Here is a 19,069-nt window from a genome sequence, read left to right as displayed (position 1 = left end):
TAATATAAACATAAAGGGATTCAAATTATAATATATTTGGCGACGGAATGAGTGATTAACCTTTTTGTTTGGTTGCACTGTGGTAATGTAATCAGTGTAGGTATTGTATCTGGTTACGGTAGAGGAGGATGGGTAACAAGCTTGTATATTATTTAGGTAAGAGATTCGATTACAGTGTCAATTAATTTCAAATCACCATAACTAAACATATGTAATGCGATACGTTACATTTGAACCCAAACAAACACAGCCTAACTTTTTTTTCCCCCAAAAGTATTACTTATTTTTTATGTAATTCAAAAATTATGTTAGATGACTCAGCGGGTCGACCGAATCACTGGACATCAAGTCCCAAATACAATTGGGTGCATCAAGCACAGATATGTCAAAGTCTATTGAATGATTTCCATTCACCAAAAAATGACCCTCGCTTTCTTTAACATTCTTTGCAAAAATTCTAGTTTCTACTCCGTCCATCCCAAATTATATGTTATTTTAGCATTTCTAAGTTTATCATCTACCTAGATATACACTATATCTAGATACATAGTAAAAATTATGAATCTAAAGTTTCGACCTACAATTTGGGAGGGAGGGAGTATCACACTTCATGTGCTCCAAAGTGTCTGAAATTAATTGAAAACTTCAGTCCAGGGTAAAATTCGGCCAGTGAGGGTGAAAGGATTAGGATTTCAAGATTTGGAAATTAATGAGGTAGTCAGGGATTTTTCTCTTTCTCTCGTGCTTGGTTTAGAATAAGGATTTTGGGAGGTGCTGGGCTGTATCGGCACGGTGGGGCGGGGTGCTACAAGTCGCAATCGGTGGATCGAAGGAAGGCCGACGGGCATTAGTGGAGCGGGGTGGTAAAGGGCCCTCTAATTTAGCCTAGCAAATTTAAGGATCAGGCTTAATAAGTATCGGGTTAAAATAATATATGGTTTTGAGCTAAAAATAGAAAGAGCTAAGTTGGATTGTGAAGAAGGTACGAGGGTCAGGATCCATTACCACCCCACATTACCACCCCTTTCTAGGATCCGGTGGGATCGAACATGGCTATGTAAGGCCGCTAGGGACGAGGATGCGAACAGGTTGAGTGAGTGTATGTCCCTTTGTAGTGAAGAGGGGAGTTGGTGCTGAACATTGGAGGAAAAAAGAAAAATGTAGAGGCTTCAGAGATGGATGGTTAAGATGGTTGATCTGGAGAAATTTTATTTTTGTCTATTGAATAATAGCAACATTTATTTTCTGCTGTCTTTGTTTTTAAAATATAGTGTTTAGGACAATCATTACCAAACCTATAAAGCTGCTAATCGTCACAACTCGCAAGGTACCAGCTGTGAAGTTTCGAAAGAATGGCCGAACCTTATGCGACAAAATGCCAGGTATACAAGTGTCTTGAGAAAGTAACAAGATACAAAAGCATGACCAAACCTTGAAGGCTTCACTCTGGCGCGGTCAGCAGTGAGACGGCTGATAGGTGAGAGGTAATGGCACTGTGGGTCGGTGGCAGCAATGGCGCATCGGCTAGGATGGAGTCAGGAGCAAAGGAGTTGAGGTATCATACAGAGGCTTCTCTTGTGCACATGAATGGTTCAATGGTAGTGACTTCTTTCCTCATTTATATTTTCTATCACTTTTTTGACAAAAAACGCTATGCGACGACATGTGCACCTGATTTTTTATAACGGGCATATACATTTGATAGACCTCCTAAATCTGGGAAATTTGACATCCAAATATTCATAAGATTTATGAAAGAGTTAAGCGCACCAGTAATCCCTAAACTAGGTTCAGGTATCAGCTAGATTCGTGAACTATTAATTTGCATATATTATATATAGATTATTTACTAAGTGGTTTACCCAAGCTCCAAATCCATCAGATCTGTTTGTCACCTAATTTTTCACACTCATTATTCATAATTACTATCCTAATGATACCCAATTGGTGTCCCATCTCTCTCTGTCTATTGTCTAGCAATTGCATGGCATAACTAAAAGCATATGCTAATAATAAGTGATATTTCATATTTCAACCTTGAGGGTTGTTTGGGAGGATTTATTCTTGTTTCAGCTACACCTGTTTTGCACAATGGGGCACTATAGCGGAAGTCATTTCACAAAACGAGACAAAAATAAATTAGAATTCAGGTGAAGCTATTTTTTTTCTTGAAGCCGTTTTATTGAAACCTCCCAAACGGCCCTGTATATCTTATGAATCACAAAGATGCCCTTGACAATGCATGTCTACGTCAATATTTTTTTCCCTGACCACCCCTGATGCTACCTGACAAATCAATGGTCAGAGTCAAAACCTTTGACTGCCGTGCACACAAGACCAGGCCTTTTTGGCCAGAGAATAGTTCCGTCTGGCAAAAGTGCCTCTTCACAAAACACTTGCCACTGCTTTGAAAGATGCAGCAGGCAGCCAGGGTCCAGATGCAGGAAACAGTGAACACACAGGTCGATCATCAGTGCATGTTGGCTAAAGAATCTTACTGTGAGTTACCATTTCATTTTTCACGCATACGTTCGTATGCTTAGATTTGCTAAATCTCTGGTACAAACTACATACTAGTTTAACGTGAAATGGCTTTACCAAAGAGCCACTGCATACTGACAGTAAAACCCCATGCCACAAGGCCAAGGGTAACAAACTTACAAGTAACAACTTCCTCGTCACCAAATTGGTTACATGCAAATTGCCACTAGCACCTCCCAAGGGTGGGTAACAACCAAGCTACAAGAACTATACAGCGGATGAAGTACCTGCTACTAATTGGGGCATCTTATAAGCCTCCTTACTCACTCCAGCATATGCTAACTCCCATGGAGGGGGAAAAAAGGAATAACCTCGCAGTCTTGTTGTTTGCCTTTGGGCGACATATGGGTTGGCAATTACTTGGCAACGATGAGTTCGTCCAGGGTTTCGCCGTCTGTGTTAAGAGGTGAAAGCACCAGTTCATCATCGGCAGTGAAATGGTACCTTTCGCCAATGGCTCTAAGGAGCTGGTAAACTTCAAACATGGTCGGTCTCTCCTTCGGGGTGGCAAGTGTGCAGGAACACGCGACTTTCAGGAACTGCATCAACTCGCCATCAGCGTCCTTTCCTATCAGCGACTTATCGATGGCATCTTGGAGGAGTGCATTGTTTGAAAGATAATTGATCCATTCCACTAGGCTCCCTCTGAAATTCTCTGGAGCCGTGGAAACTTGGGTAGGCTTCTCGCCAGTGATGAGCTCGAGGAGAACTACACCAAAGCTGTAAACGTCACCCTTCGGTGTAGCCATCAGAGTTCGAGCGTACTCGGGTGCCACGTAACCGAGATCTCCGAATTCACCGTTGACAAAAGTGCTGAGATGGGTGTCTATTGGGTTCATGAGCCTAGCAAGTCCAAAATCTGATATCTTTGGTTCATAGTCCTCATCCAAGAGGATGCATTTGGAGCTGATGTTGCGGTGAAGAACTCGAGGATTGCAGGTGTGGTGGAGATATGCAAGCCCCTTTGCTGCACCGATGCCAATTCTTAACCTCAGAGGCCAATCCATCTTACTACCTTCCTCTTGGTTTAACTGACCATAGAGTGAGCCTTTGGGCATGTGCTTGTACACCAACAGCTTCTCCTTCTTGGCAATGCAAAATCCAAGGAGAGGGACCAAGTTCCGGTGCCTTACTTGGCCAAGTGTCTTCATCTCTGCTGTGAACTGGGATTCAGAATGCTGTGAATCTTGTAGCCTTTTGACGGCTAGGAAGGAACCATCAGGTAGCACTGCCTTGTACATAGTCCCTGTCCTCCCAGTACCTATGATGTTCTCTTTGCTGAATTGGTCAGTGGCCTTCATGAGATCACTTAATTTCATCTTTGAAACTGGGTTCTCAAACATAGAGACCTGGATAATAGAAACAATTATGTCAGCGAGAAGTTTCTGAAAACTTTTTGTTAACAATGCTACTCAAAATTGCTATTCATGCCAAAGAGGACGAAAAAAATCTAATGACGATAAAGGAACTTGCCTTGATGGTTTTTGTTCCTTTGATACTCTTTGCCCACTTGTTGTCATCCTCATCCTTTGCCTTCTTCTTGGCTGGTATTCTCCGCAGACAAAAGAACACAACTATTGCACCAATTATGACAACAAGCACCACGCCAACAACAGCTCCAATGATTGCTGCGTTGCTCTTACTCTTTGCTGAAGCCTGGCAGTCACCTAATGGAGGTCCACACAGTCCTGGATTACCAGCAAAGTTTGATGGTGGGAATTTCTGAAGAGTAGGAGGAATAGTCCCTGATAGTCGGTTGTCAGCAACGTTGAGTGATTGTAACCGAGCAAATAAACTGAACTGCCCCGGAATTTGACCACTCAATTGGTTATGTTGAAGATTAAGGGTGTTTAGGTACGTAATGTTATAGATAAGTACTGGAATTTCTCCTGAGAAACCATTATAGGAGAGGTCTAGCGATGTCAAAAATGGCACTTGCAGAGAGATATCTGGAGGAATAGGGCCTGTAAAGTTGTTGCTTGACAGATCCAACGCAGTCATACTGGTGCAATTCTTAAGACCTTGAGGGAATGTACCCTGAAGACCAAGGTTGCTGAGGTGCAATGAAAGGACTCGATTCTCATCTGGGTGCCAGCACTCCACACCGGTAAATCGGCATATAAAACCCACAGTGTTATTTTCAAAAATCCATGAGGATTTGAGTATACCATTAGGATCAATCACTGATTTCATTATGTCTCTCAAGCATTGGACATCCAGGTCTGAGCTGAAACAAGTAGTACTTAACAGCAACAAAAGAAGAGCGCTTAGAGGAAAATGATCTGTCATCGAGCACTTGTGCAGACTAATCCAACTTCTCCTTGACTCAAACTTCACCTACAGAAAATCGTAATCCAAACCATAAAGTTAGAAACACGCATGCTAATTGGTGACAGCAACCGTATGGGGACCTGAAAGTCGCTATGCATCTTCTATCTCCCACTACCTAAAATGCAAAATTCGATTCAAACGTGATATGGACAATATCAATAATATGGACCACACACAGGCAACATCAGCAAAGAACCAGTCCCCACACACAGGCAAGCAAATAACACAGAGTTGGGAACTTCGGCTAAGATTGTTGCAACAAAGAATAAGCGCAACCGGATGCATGAATCATCTGATAGAAGCAGCTCGTGAATCAGTCCTCAGTTGTAGTATAAAAAACATCAAAACTCAAAAGGCAGTTCTTGTTTAATATCCTGATCTCTCATACCTAGCACAAACGCCTCTAACCGCAAAAAGGTACCCAACTTTTCAGAAGCAAAAAAAATCTAAGAAAAAAATCTTCGGAAAGAGGGCACCATCCAAACACATACCCCCCATCTTTCCCTCCGATTTCACACCCAGAGTCCTACTTTTATAACAAATAAAAGGGACTATCTGATTACCACAGCACAAACCCACATGAGCAACAACATGCACAGGGTTTATCTCCCAAAATTCCACCACAGTACTCCGCGAAAACGCAAAATTGATCGATTTTGTCGGTATAACTAACTCGCAGCATCTCTCAACTTCAAGAACCCTCAACAAGAACCGCAATATTTAACCACGCGAACGAAAAATCAGTCTAAGCAAGCAGATGAGAGAGAAGAAAGAGAGCGCGAAGGGAGTCCGTGGATACCTTACCGGGAGCTGCTTCCTGCCGCGGCGGGAATTGGGCAACCGGGCGGGACGGACCAGGGGAGGGGAGCGCAGGCGAAGAGGAGACGACGAAGAAGAAGCCGCAGGGAAGGGGGAGGAGACGAGGTTAACTGGCCTAGTCACTAGACTAGAGAGCAAGCGCAGGCAGGGCCGGCCGGTGTGGAATTTTCAAAGCGAGGCGAGAGTTTTCAAAGAGTGTGGGGGCCCAGCGGGGCCCACGAGAGGGTGTGGTGTGCTGAGAGAGGGAGGCCGGGACGCGGAAACGCAAGGACTTTCCGGTCAACTCCGCCAGTCCACCCGCCTGCTCGGCGTTGCTTCGCTTTCTCGAGTTCCTCTTCTCCATGGAGTGATGGACGGACGGGATGGGCGGACGGAGGCGCCACGACGGCGTGCACGGCGGTGAGGATTTCTGTGGTCCGGTTTGCCGGTTCGGCGGCCACATGTTGCTCCGGGAACTCTGATTTTTATGGACCGTTGGATGGGAGAAGGATGGCTCGGATGGAAAGTGCAGTGGTTCTTGTTTGGCGCTCGCGAACTACCGGTAAACTTTAGTCTAAAGTGTTGGAGGTGTGAATTGTCAAGGATTCAGGTGATATCCATCTAGTATTAATATGATAAAATTACAAAATAAAGTAATGCCTGGGATTATTGGATGGGACATATATTAACTATTTCAATGACAACTAAACACATTGCACGTACTACAAAAGTATACAGTCGCCGCTATTCTTCGCTATTCTTCCCTCTCTACCTTTGGCGATCTTTTCAGTGGCTAAAAGGAGTGGGGATCCATCTCCACGGTAGCAGTGCTAAGTTATTTATCTAGGTTTTTTATGAGCTTTTCAGTGTTGGGTTTCCCCCCTCTCTTCTACGTTTATTGCTCAGATGTAGGATAGCTTTAGTGTTTGCATTGCGAGATCAACAAAATTACGACGACGACTTCATTTTGGAACAAGGTCCTTCGGGTTCTCATCCACCTCAACAATACTTTCTTCAGTGGTGGCGACAACCTAACGAGGCAGAAGTCTAACACATTTGATGTTTTTTTAAAAAAAAATCAGTTTTCCTGCCCCTTCTATAAGAGGCTAGGGGTGTTAAATGCTAGGGATTGAATCGACTTCGATTTCTAAAGCAAGACCTGGTACCTTCCGGTCTCTATTTTGGCAGTGAAGGAAACCATGCCTGTGTTATTTGGGGTGGATCCCCAACCAATACTCTTCTAGGGGTTGCAAGGTCTTATCGCCAACAGCAAGTGATTATTAGTCATCAATTACAGGGGGAATCTCTATAGTATGTTTCTTTTTTAATGTCCAGCGAGCAACATGTTTTCAAAAGAAGAAGATGGCTTCAATTGATTTCTTTGTAATGTTCTAATTTTATAGGTGATTTCTTGTCAAAGTGTCTTATTTTCCTTAATGCATATCAGTTTTGAGACCCTAGTTAGTGTTTCCTTTTAAAAAAAGAAAAGAAACTTACCTGAACCGTTCATAACTTCATCAATCTAGCATTTTGTTAGTGTGCGAGTGTATGAGTGTCAACAACTCAACATTTATCCTGTGTTTTCCGAAGAAGATAGGACAAAATTGGGTAGCGGCGATGATCAATGTTAGCAGATGTGTTTTTTTCCCTTTCTGAAAAGCTTTTAACAGATGCGTATCGGAACAGCACGCCGACTGTGTTTCCACGGCAGCTCTTTTGTCTCCACGGACCACGGGCACGGTGGATGAGCTCACCGGTGCATTTGCCACGCATCAGTTGAAGCTGTTCCGAAGGTGGCATTGACGCACGGCAGCCGGCAGGACGTGAGCTGAATTGAACGGGTCAAGTCCTGCGGGTCCGTCTCTGACGTCCATGTCCATCATGGAAGACTGAACTCACACCTTGGAAAAAAGAGGTGTTCGGTTGGGTTCACACATGAACACGTTGCCTTGTGGATACGTCTCTCATAACCCCCGTTACATTCTACGATGATTTTTTTTCAAGTCTCGATTTTTTTCCTACAGCTCTCTGCAATTGAGTCACTACCGTGTAGATTTGGATCCGTATGTTAGCGGCTTTACATCTACTACAGAGTCTTGTCGGAAAAAAACTAAAAACTTCCATTTGTGTGTGAATGGCAGCCGTTTTGAAGGGGGATTACGGAGAACGTATGGTCAACAGCGAATTGGATCGAGAATCTTTGATGGTGCCAGCTGATTACTCGGGTCAAGACTAGCTAAGAAATTGGAGGCATATTCTGTTACGCACCCCTCTTTATTTAACTTGTTTATTTATATACTTTCTCCATCCCAAATTACAATTCATTTTGACTTTTCTAGATACATATCTTTTGATATGCACATAGATATATACTTATATTTAGATACATAGCAAAAGTGATGTATCTAAGTTAGAAAAGCCAAAACGAATAATAATTTGAGACGGAGGGAGTAAAACGCAATACAATAAATTTACTGCTAGTGTATTTTTTTTAATTTAGTCTTGTGGTAATGTTCAAGGTAGCTTTGCATCGCTGTTATCCTTTAGAGCAAATCTTCAAACACTAACCCGTGTCTGGGGTTCCTTTTGCTGCTTGGTCAGGTAAGATTAGACTAGGGCAGTGGGACCACCTTGCCACCGGGAAAAAGTTGGGCAGTCAGCAGAGGAACAATATGGGAACCTGCGTAGGTGGTCAAGCGCTACTTGTTCACACTTGACACTAAGCTGAAGTTTTGGCACGGATGTTCACAGGTGTATGCGCCTGTTGCTAGGATTTTGGAATCCCGTTTGTGTTTTATGATTTTCGGCCACACCTCATGCGTTTCATGCGCCTGAAAACGAGAATTTTTCAGGCGCCCCATGTGAATATGCCAATTGGTTAGTGACTTGGTGCTTAGGGAAGGGACTGCTGCGAAGGGAGTTTTCACCCGACGGCTTAGAAGAAGGTATCAGCCGAGGTAAAGGAAGCTCGACAGTGGAGGCAAGCATGATGCGTGGGAAAATTTTGTTCGTTCTCTGTAGTTGAGTCACTTGATGTGTGAGTTCGAATCCACATGTTAATGACTCAATTGTAGGATAAATACTGCAACCGAGTCTCATCCGATACACGAGGTTGAAGGACGAGGCGGTCGATGATGACGCCGGCCATGGACGATGGTGGAACATTGGTGGGCCAGGGACTGGGACAGGGTGCGCGGCGATGATCCTTAAAGGCAGGAGGCCGGGGCGGGGCAGGGCAGCGTGACATGAGATGCCTGCGCACGAGAGGAGGAAGAAGCACAATTCTGATGTCCGGAAGGTTGGATTAGGATCGAAAATGGTCACATTTCTGCAGTACACTTGTTAGAGTATTCTAAATCGTGATAAGTGTTTGGCACATTGGCCCCGAACCGCGAGCTTTCCAAACTCCAAAGGCCTATTAGGCCAAGCCCAGCTAAAGCACTGGAGAGTCCATAAAATAACAAGCAGATCAATCTAAGCCCAAATCACGTGGGTCCAATCGGGAGTGGGCCGTGAGCCCGTGAGTGTGTCCTGATTTTGCTGTCACGTCGCACGTAAGGAAAACCCAATGTTAAACAGTGATGTGTCAATGGGCCTACACAAAAAGAAAGGATATTTAGTTTTGTTTTTTTAAAATTTGTTACGACGTGCCAATGAAAATCTAACATGGCACTCGTGCTAATCGTGATGTGTCAAAACCAATGCCAACTCGGACCAAAACCCCCCAATCGAGCTAGAGAGGCAAAATAGCTAGTTTGGATAGTTGATGGAGGACCAGTATTTGATAGGAGTATCGCGGAAATGGTTGGAGATGCTCTAAACATCCGACACGCTTTGACAAACCGAAACCGGACTAGAAGTCTAGAAGTACAAGTTGCAGGTATGCATGTCGCACGCGGGCGCCACTATATATTGCCACGAGATTCCTTCGGAGCGCGTAACCGGCCTCAAGGCATGGATGGCAACGTGGCTGGCTGGCTGGCAATTCTTCGCAACCGGGAAACAAACTTGATGACCGCGCTGTGCAGGCCAGGCGTTTGCATGTGGGGAGCTAGTTGACTTGACTTGCTGCCGAGGAAACAGAAGGCGTAAGCAACAGATGTTCAACGCAATGGAGATATAGTAGTATATGTTACACCCTGACAACGAGCATTTTTTTTAAGAGCACGAGCTGATCTTTTAAGATTTTTTTTAAAAATAAGATCTTTTAAGAATTCGTTGAATCAAAGCAGCGCAATCCCAGGCGGACCAACATGGCAACATGTTACAAGTCTAACGGCCATCACATGGCTTCCTCAAGTACGTTGCTACACCTCAGCAGTTTATAGGTTATCTCATGCAATGCTACACATGATTTTTGCTGATGTGGAGGAGAGAGAAAGAGGTCGTTGTTTGCGAAACAACCGCCTCAGGTTTTAAGACTATGAGACGACTATTCCACCATTCTACAAGTTGTGGTTGTATGCAACTCATAATATTTCTTTTTTTCTACGCACAAATTAAGGAAATAGAACTAAAAAGACAACCCACTTAAGTCGTCTCAAGACGACTTCAAGATTATGTGTCAATGCATGAGATCGCCTATTAGACAATACTAATATACTTGCTCTTAACCCGCAAGCAACAAGAGTTATCAATAACTGCAGAAGCAAAATTACATCCTATGCATCCGGTTTCATCTAGTTGCTATTTAGGACATCAATATCGTCTCCAATAAATATATCTAACCATTACTTTCATTTAAATATAGCTAAAACAAAAATACCATAAGTTATAGTGACGCATGCCCACTTTTGATGACGAATCCATCGATACCATTTTCTCATAAGAATAATAATATTCATTGTGATGTTCATGATTCAGAAACTCGAATTTTAAATGTTTAACAGTGCACATCCTAGGAATCTATACTCTGATTTCCCTGAAGAAAGTTCCTTTGGTTTATGGTAGAAGTTCCTTCAAAATCTCTCATACTTTTCTTATGATACCCATATATATTAATCAATTCATTTAAAATCTTTAATAGTATATCATGATTTGGTATGCAATTAACAACATCAGTTATTGACAGCAATGTCTAGAGAGTCATGTTGATGTTAGGATCGACGTGCACGATGCATCATTTAGCATTCATTAGCAGAGAACTCACCAACCGGGACCTTTTATCCCGGTTGCAAAGGCTAGTGGAAAAAAAAGGTCCTGAGAGGCCTTTTATCCCGGTTTGTCTTTTATCCTGGTTAGTGTTTCCAACCGGGATAAAAGGGTCCCCACGAGTTAATACAAAAGGATTGCATCCCCTATGTAGTCAGATGTGCTGTGTAGGTAGGATGGCAAGGAAGCTACGCGCGCAAGGCTGGAGGTCGTGGGTTCGAATCCCACGCACCGCGCACGCGCATATTTCGCGTGAAAAATCGCGTGACTTGTGACTTACGACGCACTTGGGGCCTATCCCCGGGATTTCTTTTTATTTCTTTTGCAGCACCTGGCATGAGGACCATTTTTATCCCGGTTGGTAATACCAACCGGTATAAGAGGGGGTTTTTAGTCCCGGTTGAGTGACCCGGGACAAAAGACCCCCCTTTTGTCTCGATTGGCTTATCCCGGATGGATTTTCGAAAGATTTGCACCCTACTAACCGGGACTAATACCGAGTTCTCTACCAGTGATTAAACTACTTGTAGCTAAACAAACTAAGCCACTTGGAACTTCTCCCTTTCAACGTATCACCCCCACCTTTCACATGCCATCTCTCTAGCCTCTACCAGTACCCTCCCTATATATGCCAAACTTGGATCATCCTATTCACTCTTGCATGCTTAAGAGTGCATTTATTTTTGTGCAGCAGTTGGGATTGTCAATGCTCATCTGCATCTGCACTCTTATTTGCCAGAGTCCATAAAGGTAGGAACAGGATTAATCATCTTCCCCTTGTTTTTCTTCGAAAAGATCATCAACAGAAGCCGGCAATATAGTGGGCTCTTTTCCCTTACCTCATTGCCTGGGGCGTTGTTTATTCTCCCCTCCTCCACCAAGACAGTGCAAAAGGCCGCTTTTCCTCCAACATGGTTGGAAAAACAGATTAGAAGCACCAGTTTACACAACCTGCATCCAGTTACCAGAGATCAGTAGGTATGCATGCCATCTTTGCCATTCCCATTCTACTTATCTCCATACATTTCTTGCCTGTTGTTTACAACTCACCAGTTCTGCAGGGAAGGGACACCTCATTTGGCGAGGTTGCAGAGATGGAGCCAGCTCTGAGGCTGCTGCTGGTGCTCATGGTGTTCATGCCCTGCACCGGAGATGTCAACGTGTGGCCAATGCCCAAATCAGTGAGCAATGGAAAGCAGACAGTCTTCATCAGCAAGGACCTCAAGATGACAGTGGTGGGGAGTAACTACTCAGACGAGAAGGCTATCCTGAGGGATGCCTTTGGGAGGATGGTGGCAGTAGTGGAGCAGGATCATGTCATCAGTGAAAGCTATGAGAGGTCACCTGTGCTCGTCGGCATGAATGTGGTTGTCCGTTCCCGGGACGATGAGGTACTGGCCGTACTGCTTCTAATGGGAACCAGGACTCCTGTTAATTTTGTGCTATGCGTTTTGATTCTGAAGATTGGCCTTCTGCAGCTCAACTTCGGGGTGGATGAATCATACAGCCTGTTCGTGCCTTCAACTGGACATCCGTTGTATGCTCAAATTGAGGTTAGCAACGACCATGCTGTTAAAAAATATACAATTGAAAGTTGACATCAGAAGCTTAAAAATCTGTACTCCACATATTGCTTTTGTTTGTCTATGTATGAAATAGAAGCGATCCATATTTTTCTTCTAGCACAACAAATATTCCTATTACACGCGAGATAAATTGAGACTCCATTCAAATGATAGTACAGAAACTGCAACACAAATGTACATTTTCAGGTCATGCCATACAAAAGCGCCCACTTGTTTTTTTTCTATTTTCTTCCCTAAAAGAATAATTATTTGTGGTTAACCAATGTGCTTTTAACACTACCTGCTTTTAGCATCTCCACATGAGAAGCTGCCTCATATCACCACCACATCATCTTGACTGGCCCTAGAATAACACATGGATCCTGACCTGATATATGATTTGGGTGCTAACTGTTATGAACAACAACAATGTAATGTCTATGGAACAACTTGATGTACTTCAATTGGAAACAACAGTATGGCTATGTGATTTAGTATTATGTATCTGAAGAGGAAAGTTTGGCAGCAACGAAATAAATCATTCTAAAATCATGGCGCCGCTCTCTGCAAAAATCTATTCACTGTGGGAATTCTGAGACATAACTGATGCCATATCACTATATTTTGCAGGCTCAAACAGTTTTTGGAGCACTTCACGCATTGGAGGTAACTCAAAGTGCTACTTATGTGCATGACTACAGAAAAATCAGAAAAAAAAAGGTTACCTCCAGATCATTTAATGGTCAATGTGTTGTTGCAGACTTTTAGCCAATTGTGTAGCTTTGATTTGGAGTCGAGGCAAATTATACTTCGATCGGCACCTTGGAGTATCCTGGACTCACCCAGATTTCCTTACCGAGGGCTTCTTATTGGTATGCTATAGTCAGAATTTTGCACCTATTTTGTTAACAAGTACAAACTAAAAAGCTCCAACAATGGACTCCTTACAGCTACCTCCAAATGTTCGTTGTAGCTCCATTTCCATTGCTTCAAACATAAACTATTTCTCTCTGCTCTCGTATAAACAATCTACATAAATAACCAAAAATAACTAGAACATGCATGATAGGTCACTTATGGGCCTGTTTGTTTCAGCTGGGGATTTTGGATTGCATTTTTTATAATCACAAATAACCACCTTTAACCTCAGACTCTATAACTTGCTAGATTGTAACAATCCACTCTCTGTCACCTTCTACCAGAGCACACAAATTTACCCACCATGCCACTAAAAAACAACGCCTTCTACCAGATTGTAGCGCACATATTTACCCAACAAGCCACTACAAATAAAGATAACAGTTTTTTTTTCCTATTCTCTACCACTTCTCCCTCCTCGCACTGCATGGTCCACATGTAATGGAAAGAAAGAGAGGAAGATGCCATAAGCTAGAATCAAGGTTGCGAAATAACTACTAGCTTTTGACCTTCAGGCATTTTTACAATCCACCTTACCACAGCCCACAGGCTGCTTTTCACAAAGTCTAGCTGACACAAACATGTCCTAAATAGTTTCATTGCATAGTGGTTACAAACAGAGGCAGCATAAGGGCCAACATGACATGCTACTGGAATACAGTGAAACAACACTTAGTTACAGCATAAGTTACAAATTCTCAAATAATTAAACAATAACCATTGCATAAATCTGAAAAGCAGTAGAGGTTAGCACCTCTTGAAAAATATACAGTTACACATACCATTTCCTCGATGGCATAATCTATTTTCCATTTATTCTTATTACTTAGTTCAGGTATTTTTGTTGTCTTAGCAGCCGCCATCAAGAGCAATTTCAGTATTGGTTAGCACATTCTTTGCAGTTTCTTTGTTCAATAAGCTTAAGTAAATGTGTAATGCTTCTATGAACCAATTATTTTTCTTGTGAAAATGATGACTTGTTGTATGAACGCGGTCTGAACATGAAGAGCAATATCAGTACTAGCATGTGCTTTGTATGCTGCAGATACTTCAAGACATTATCTTCCTGTACCTGTAATAAAAAGGGTGATCGATTCAATGACCTACAGTAAGTTGGTAGGTTTGACATTTCCACAAGCAAATCAAGTTCATTAATCCTAACGGATACTTCTTTCCTTTACTTGAATTGTCTAGTACATAAGTTCCGAAATTCATTTCAGCTAAACGAAACGATGTGATCTGTACATCCCACAGAACGTTCTTCATTGGCATGTTGTGGATGAGCAGTCATTTCCAATTGAGATACCTTCATACCCAAAATTATGGAATGGTGCATACTCTTATTCTGAGAGATATACAAAGGATGATGCTATCGACATTGTACAGTGAGTTTTTGTCATCAGTTACTTGAACCGCATTCCTCATCGCTTATAATTGGGCATCTAACCTAGACTGCTAACAACAAATGATAGTACACCAGTAAAATTATGCAATATAAGCTTTACTAAAGACTGCATAGGAAACTCAAGAGAAAATAACCAATAAAAATGTTGAAGTCATCCAACCATTTATGAGCCCAATGTGCTCAAATGTAGAGATTCTATAGCTACGCTGCTGGATGACCCAAAATGACTTATCAAGAAATTGCAGGTATGCTGAAAAACGAGGTGTCAATGTCTTGGCTGAGATTGATGTTCCTGGCCATGCCCTCTCATGGTACATAAGAGCCTATGCAGTGCTATTCTTCTCTACACTATTCTATTCTTGGAATCCATACAGTAAAATAACTCAGATGAAATAACATAAATAACTTTAAGAAAAAGCATACCAAACAGGTGTCAATATTTGAAAATGATGCGATACTCTTTTTCAGGGGTGTCGGATATCCCTCATTGTGGCCATCAGCTATCTGTAAAGAACCACTTGATGTCAGCAACAACTTCACATTCGAAGTGATTGATGGGATTCTTCAAGGTTACACACTCTGAACAGAAATCATTCTAGACATAAACGGATTATCCAGTCAACCTATACTATTCAGCAAAAAAAAAGTTCTTTCTGAATGACCTGAATAATAATTCAACCATAGGGGAAGAGAACATAATGGTTTACATAATAGTGAATCAATGACACCTTTTTTGCTGTCTTTCAGATTTTAGCAAGATTTTCAAGTTCAAGTTTATCCATTTGGGAGGTGATGAAGTCAATACAAGTAAGTTTGCAGAAATATGTAGTCTTGAGGTCAGCTAATCATATATGATAAAATTTATAATTCTTTGTTATGGATTTTAGGTTGCTGGACTACCACACCACGCATTAAAGAGTGGTATGAATTTGTGGTTTGATAAAATAAGAACATGTGATAACCTGTGGTTTGATAACCCAGTCTATCATCATCAGTACAAATTTGCGCTTGCATTGGTCATCTAATCCATCAGAAGTCCTTTTCATGTTTTGCAGGTTGATTCTAAATGGTATGGATGAGACTGATGCCTACAGATATTTTGTATTGAGAGCTCAAAAGATAGCAAGATCATATGGCTATGACATCATTAACTGGTAGAGTGGTTGCCTGATTGGTATGCCTAAATTTTGAATAGTAAACCTTCCAACTAGCTGTCAACAAAAAGTTTCTAATCCTTGCAGGGAAGAACCGTTTAACAATTTTGGAGACAAGTTGGACCGTAACACTGTGGTGCATAACTGGTATTTTCCTCATATCCTGATAGCTGTCATTACATAAAACTGTTTTAGCCAGATAGAGAATCCCTGTTAGGTTTCATTCTTGTACATTTTTAGGCTTCAAGATGTTAATGGACTGTTTAGTCTATTATCCAACTCAGATAGTTTCTCCCATAAGGAATTGCCTGATATGGTTTTTAATACATGTACATCTTAAAAAGAACCTAGTATAAAGATTATTAATTATTACAGTAAGAGAATTATGAACATAATAGTAGTTAAGGAACAATTGAATGCGACTACATATTGCAGTAACAAGCCATCTCATCTGCTTGTGCAGCTATCAACAATTAACAACGGCTACTTTTTTCCCTGATCATTGACAGGCTTGGAGGTACAGTTGCAGAGAAAGCGGTTGCTGCTGGTCTGAGATGCATTCTAAGCAAACAGGAAAGTTGGTACCTGGATCACTTAGATGCTCCATGGGAGGGGTTCTACATGAATGAACCACTGGCAAACATCTACAAGCCAGAACAGCAGAGGTTGATCCTTGGTGGTGAGGTATGCATGTGGGGTGAACAAGTAGATGCATCAGACATTCAGCAAACAATTTGGCCACGTGCTGCAGCAGCTGCAGGTATAATCAGCTTAACAATTTTTGACATCCAATTATATATAAAAGTTAAGAGTTTAACACCAATAAGAATGCTTGACAGCTAAAGTAGTAATAATGCACAATCAAGCATCTCATATCTGCCTTAGAATGTTTGTTACTTCTCATGAATAAATATGTTCACATGTTTATTTTTAGTTGAATTATCACAACAAAAAATTAAGTAGATTAATCTATATGACCCGTTGTTCTTCGGTTTGTGTGAAATCATATGAAAGAAATTGATATTTGGACTTAGAACTACTGAAATTATTTCTTGAGCATGGTACTTGATATTGTCAAATACAGCACAAAATGCACAGAATGTACCTGTGGCTGTGCATCAAGTTGCTTTGACTCACCAAATTCCTAATTGACTTGAAGAGCGGCTGTGGACACCAATTGAGAAGATTGCAACGAACACAAGTATGGTCGCTCCAAGGTTGGCACGCTTCAGGTGTTTGCTGAATCAAAGAGGGGTTGCTGCTGCACCGCTAGTTGGCTACGGCCGTTCAGCGCCTTCAGATCCAGGGTCCTGTATAAGCCAGTAGGATTATTCTAAGCAGGTACATATCATACCTTAAGGAGGAAATAAACATAATTTCAGGCATCCTTGTTGCTTTGAGCAATTAAGAAAAGCTAAGATCAATGCAAGGTAGTGAGTTTTGTGGTCCAACAGAACTTTCTGATAGATAATACTGGCACTCATTCTGATGGCGGCGACTGTATAGATTTGGAGATGTATGATCCTGTCTTGTACTCGTGTACTATGAGAGCACATGATAGGGAAACAAATTAAAGGTGTTGGCATCAATTCTAAAAGGCGCTTTGCCCTCAACTCAAACAATACTTGAAGCGGGGCATTTTTATTTCTGGAAATCACGCCCTTCATGTGAAACAAAGTGCGAAGGACTTCAGAAATTTATAGCTTCAATCGATTCAAATTTGCCAGATCACTGCAATTCGAAACTAGGATTACCGCGCGAACTGCCACATGACCTGAACAGGCATGCAAAAGCCACCGGAGAACTCACCTAATCAGACAATAACTTGGCTTGCTGCCTGAAACTCCATCATAACTGCCAAATGCTAGTGTCGATTATCGGCTCCGCCTTCCTGATCCTAAGAATAAGCACCCAAAAAATTGAACCGCGAATATTCAGGAGGAGCAAGCGCCCCTTGGTAGTGGTAGCGAGCCATGTAGGAGGATCGGAAGCGCAGTCAGTACCTCGTTCACCGTGGCACGTGGGGACGAAGCCCCGGCGAGCAGGTTCGCGGGCAGCGCCGGACGCTGGACGGGTGCATCCGCCGGCCGCTGGTACGCCCCCATGTAAGCACGCGAACGGCCGTGGCAGGCTGGCTGGCATCGGCGGAGCCGCGGAGGCATCGGGGGCGTCCTCCCCGGCGGCCAGCGGAGGTTTCCTGAACAAGAGCGGAAGACGATTCTGAACGAGCCGCAAATTTTCCACCTGGCTGGGGGCTGGGTCTGTACCTCGCCGAGTGAAAGCGAAGAGGCCGGGCGGGCGGGGAAGGGGGGGAGAACTCATTCCTTACTGGCTGGGCTGGCTTCCCATGGAAATCTAGGCCCAAATAGTAATGCGCATGCACTTCGCAGCCCGCATTCGCACTCACTCACTGCACAGCACAACAGCACACCAAAGGATCTCATCTACGGATCACATCTGACAGTCCTGGCCCCTGAGCTGACATCCTTGATAACAACGGCCTGCAGGAGTGCAGGTGCTCATGGCACACGCACCCAGACCCAGGACACCATAAATTGACTTGATCCCCCTTCACGTCTCCGAGATGCATCCGAACGCTGGGTCAACGCGCTACACCCCTCGTCCGCCGCTTCCCTGCTGTGCTTGGCTCGTCCAAAATCGTAGGGGTGACCTGAATTTCCCGTCCTTTGGGATCGGGGACTGCGCCAGATCTCACTTGGGTCCTCGCGCGATGCGGCGGCAGCGGCAAGAACGCACAGGGACGACGGGATATGGAGGAGCGCTAGTTTACGGCCGGGTCCAGTAATTCGCAACACGCAGTCCCGCGCCGGCCCTGGGCCCTGGCACGATCAATGCAGCAAGATCGATCGCCACTACGCTCCCTTGGTCCCCTGGGCCCTGTGGCCCATCGCATCATCATCCTTCGTCATCAGCGGTTGAGATTTGATGCCACCAAATCCCACCGAGGGAGAGAGAGGGATAAAGGAAGGAAGGAGCAACGATCAGGCACTGATTACGTGGGCCAGATTCCTTTCTGGAAGGACACTCCCAACCGTGTGTTTGGCTCCACGGTCGAAGTGGGTTGGGTGATCCAACCCATTAGGGTATATTCCCTTAAGATCTGGATTGGACTCATCCCATTTTTTGTCGGATCGCGGGGACCCATTCCGCTTGCGCGCGTGACGTTGGGGCACAGCAACCCTACC

General features: G+C 43.3%; 2 protein-coding genes and 1 long non-coding RNA gene across 9 annotated transcripts; 1 reads left to right on the top strand and 2 right to left on the bottom strand.

Moving 5' to 3' along the window:
- Positions 1 to 2,480: 2,480 nt before the first annotated feature.
- On the bottom strand, positions 2,481 to 5,852 carry LOC101773763 (probably inactive leucine-rich repeat receptor-like protein kinase At5g48380). Of its 2 annotated transcripts, none has more exons than XM_004962024.2 (3): positions 5,677 to 5,852; positions 4,015 to 4,878; positions 2,481 to 3,890 (listed from the first exon to the last, which is right to left on the bottom strand). In XM_004962024.2, the coding sequence occupies exons 2-3, from the start codon at positions 4,828 to 4,830 to the stop codon at positions 2,898 to 2,900; spliced, it is 1,809 nt and encodes a 602-aa protein (XP_004962081.1). In that variant the 5' UTR covers positions 4,831 to 4,878; positions 5,677 to 5,852; the 3' UTR covers positions 2,481 to 2,897. The 2 variants fall into 2 exon arrangements, with proteins under 2 accessions (XP_004962081.1, XP_012700413.1); XM_012844959.2 differs by having other exon boundaries at positions 5,672 to 5,851.
- A 3,588-nt stretch (positions 5,853 to 9,440) lies between these two features.
- On the bottom strand, positions 9,441 to 18,099 carry LOC111256632. Of its 5 annotated transcripts, XR_002676733.1 has the most exons (11): positions 17,867 to 18,099; positions 17,673 to 17,760; positions 17,001 to 17,173; positions 16,449 to 16,617; positions 15,133 to 15,213; positions 13,112 to 14,376; positions 12,688 to 12,774; positions 12,166 to 12,390; positions 11,872 to 11,962; positions 11,661 to 11,772; positions 9,441 to 9,738 (listed from the first exon to the last, which is right to left on the bottom strand). It is a non-coding gene; the product is annotated as an uncharacterized LOC111256632 (long non-coding RNA). The 5 variants fall into 5 exon arrangements; XR_002676734.1 differs by lacking the exon at positions 9,441 to 9,738 and having other exon boundaries at positions 11,362 to 11,772; positions 16,969 to 17,173; XR_002676732.1 differs by lacking the exon at positions 9,441 to 9,738 and having other exon boundaries at positions 11,362 to 11,772.
- On the top strand, positions 11,887 to 17,476 carry LOC101771071 (beta-hexosaminidase 3). Of its 2 annotated transcripts, XM_004963712.3 has the most exons (14): positions 11,887 to 12,212; positions 12,300 to 12,374; positions 13,017 to 13,052; positions 13,147 to 13,258; positions 14,350 to 14,420; positions 14,559 to 14,689; positions 14,955 to 15,020; positions 15,178 to 15,278; positions 15,457 to 15,516; positions 15,597 to 15,630; positions 15,765 to 15,863; positions 15,951 to 16,010; positions 16,373 to 16,623; positions 17,023 to 17,476. In XM_004963712.3, the coding sequence occupies exons 1-14, from the start codon at positions 11,916 to 11,918 to the stop codon at positions 17,187 to 17,189; spliced, it is 1,560 nt and encodes a 519-aa protein (XP_004963769.1). In that variant the 5' UTR covers positions 11,887 to 11,915; the 3' UTR covers positions 17,190 to 17,476. The 2 variants fall into 2 exon arrangements, with proteins under 2 accessions (XP_004963769.1, XP_022680619.1); XM_022824884.1 differs by having other exon boundaries at positions 11,887 to 12,374.
- Positions 18,100 to 19,069: the final 970 nt, after the last annotated feature.

Source organism: Setaria italica, chromosome III, assembly GCF_000263155.2.
Source record: "Setaria italica strain Yugu1 chromosome III, Setaria_italica_v2.0, whole genome shotgun sequence".
Lineage (NCBI taxonomy): Eukaryota > Viridiplantae > Streptophyta > Magnoliopsida > Poales > Poaceae > Setaria > Setaria italica.
Note: the sequence above shows the minus strand (reverse complement) of the source record. Positions and strands in the feature narration are given on the sequence as shown.

Coding starts and splice junctions, on each gene's coding strand:
- LOC101773763 (XM_004962024.2), bottom strand. CDS start 4,830: ATGACAGATCATTTTCCTCTAAGCGCTCTTCTTTTGTTGCTGTTAAGT. Junction 3,891..4,014: donor AAGGAACAAAAACCATCAAG/GCAAGTTCCTTT, acceptor TCTATTATCCAG/GTCTCTATGTTTGAGAACCC.
- LOC101771071 (XM_022824884.1), top strand. CDS start 11,916: ATGGAGCCAGCTCTGAGGCTGCTGCTGGTGCTCATGGTGTTCATGCCC. Junction 13,053..13,146: donor GAGCACTTCACGCATTGGAG/GTAACTCAAAGT, acceptor GTGTTGTTGCAG/ACTTTTAGCCAATTGTGTAG. Junction 14,690..14,954: donor GATGCTATCGACATTGTACA/GTGAGTTTTTGT, acceptor AAGAAATTGCAG/GTATGCTGAAAAACGAGGTG.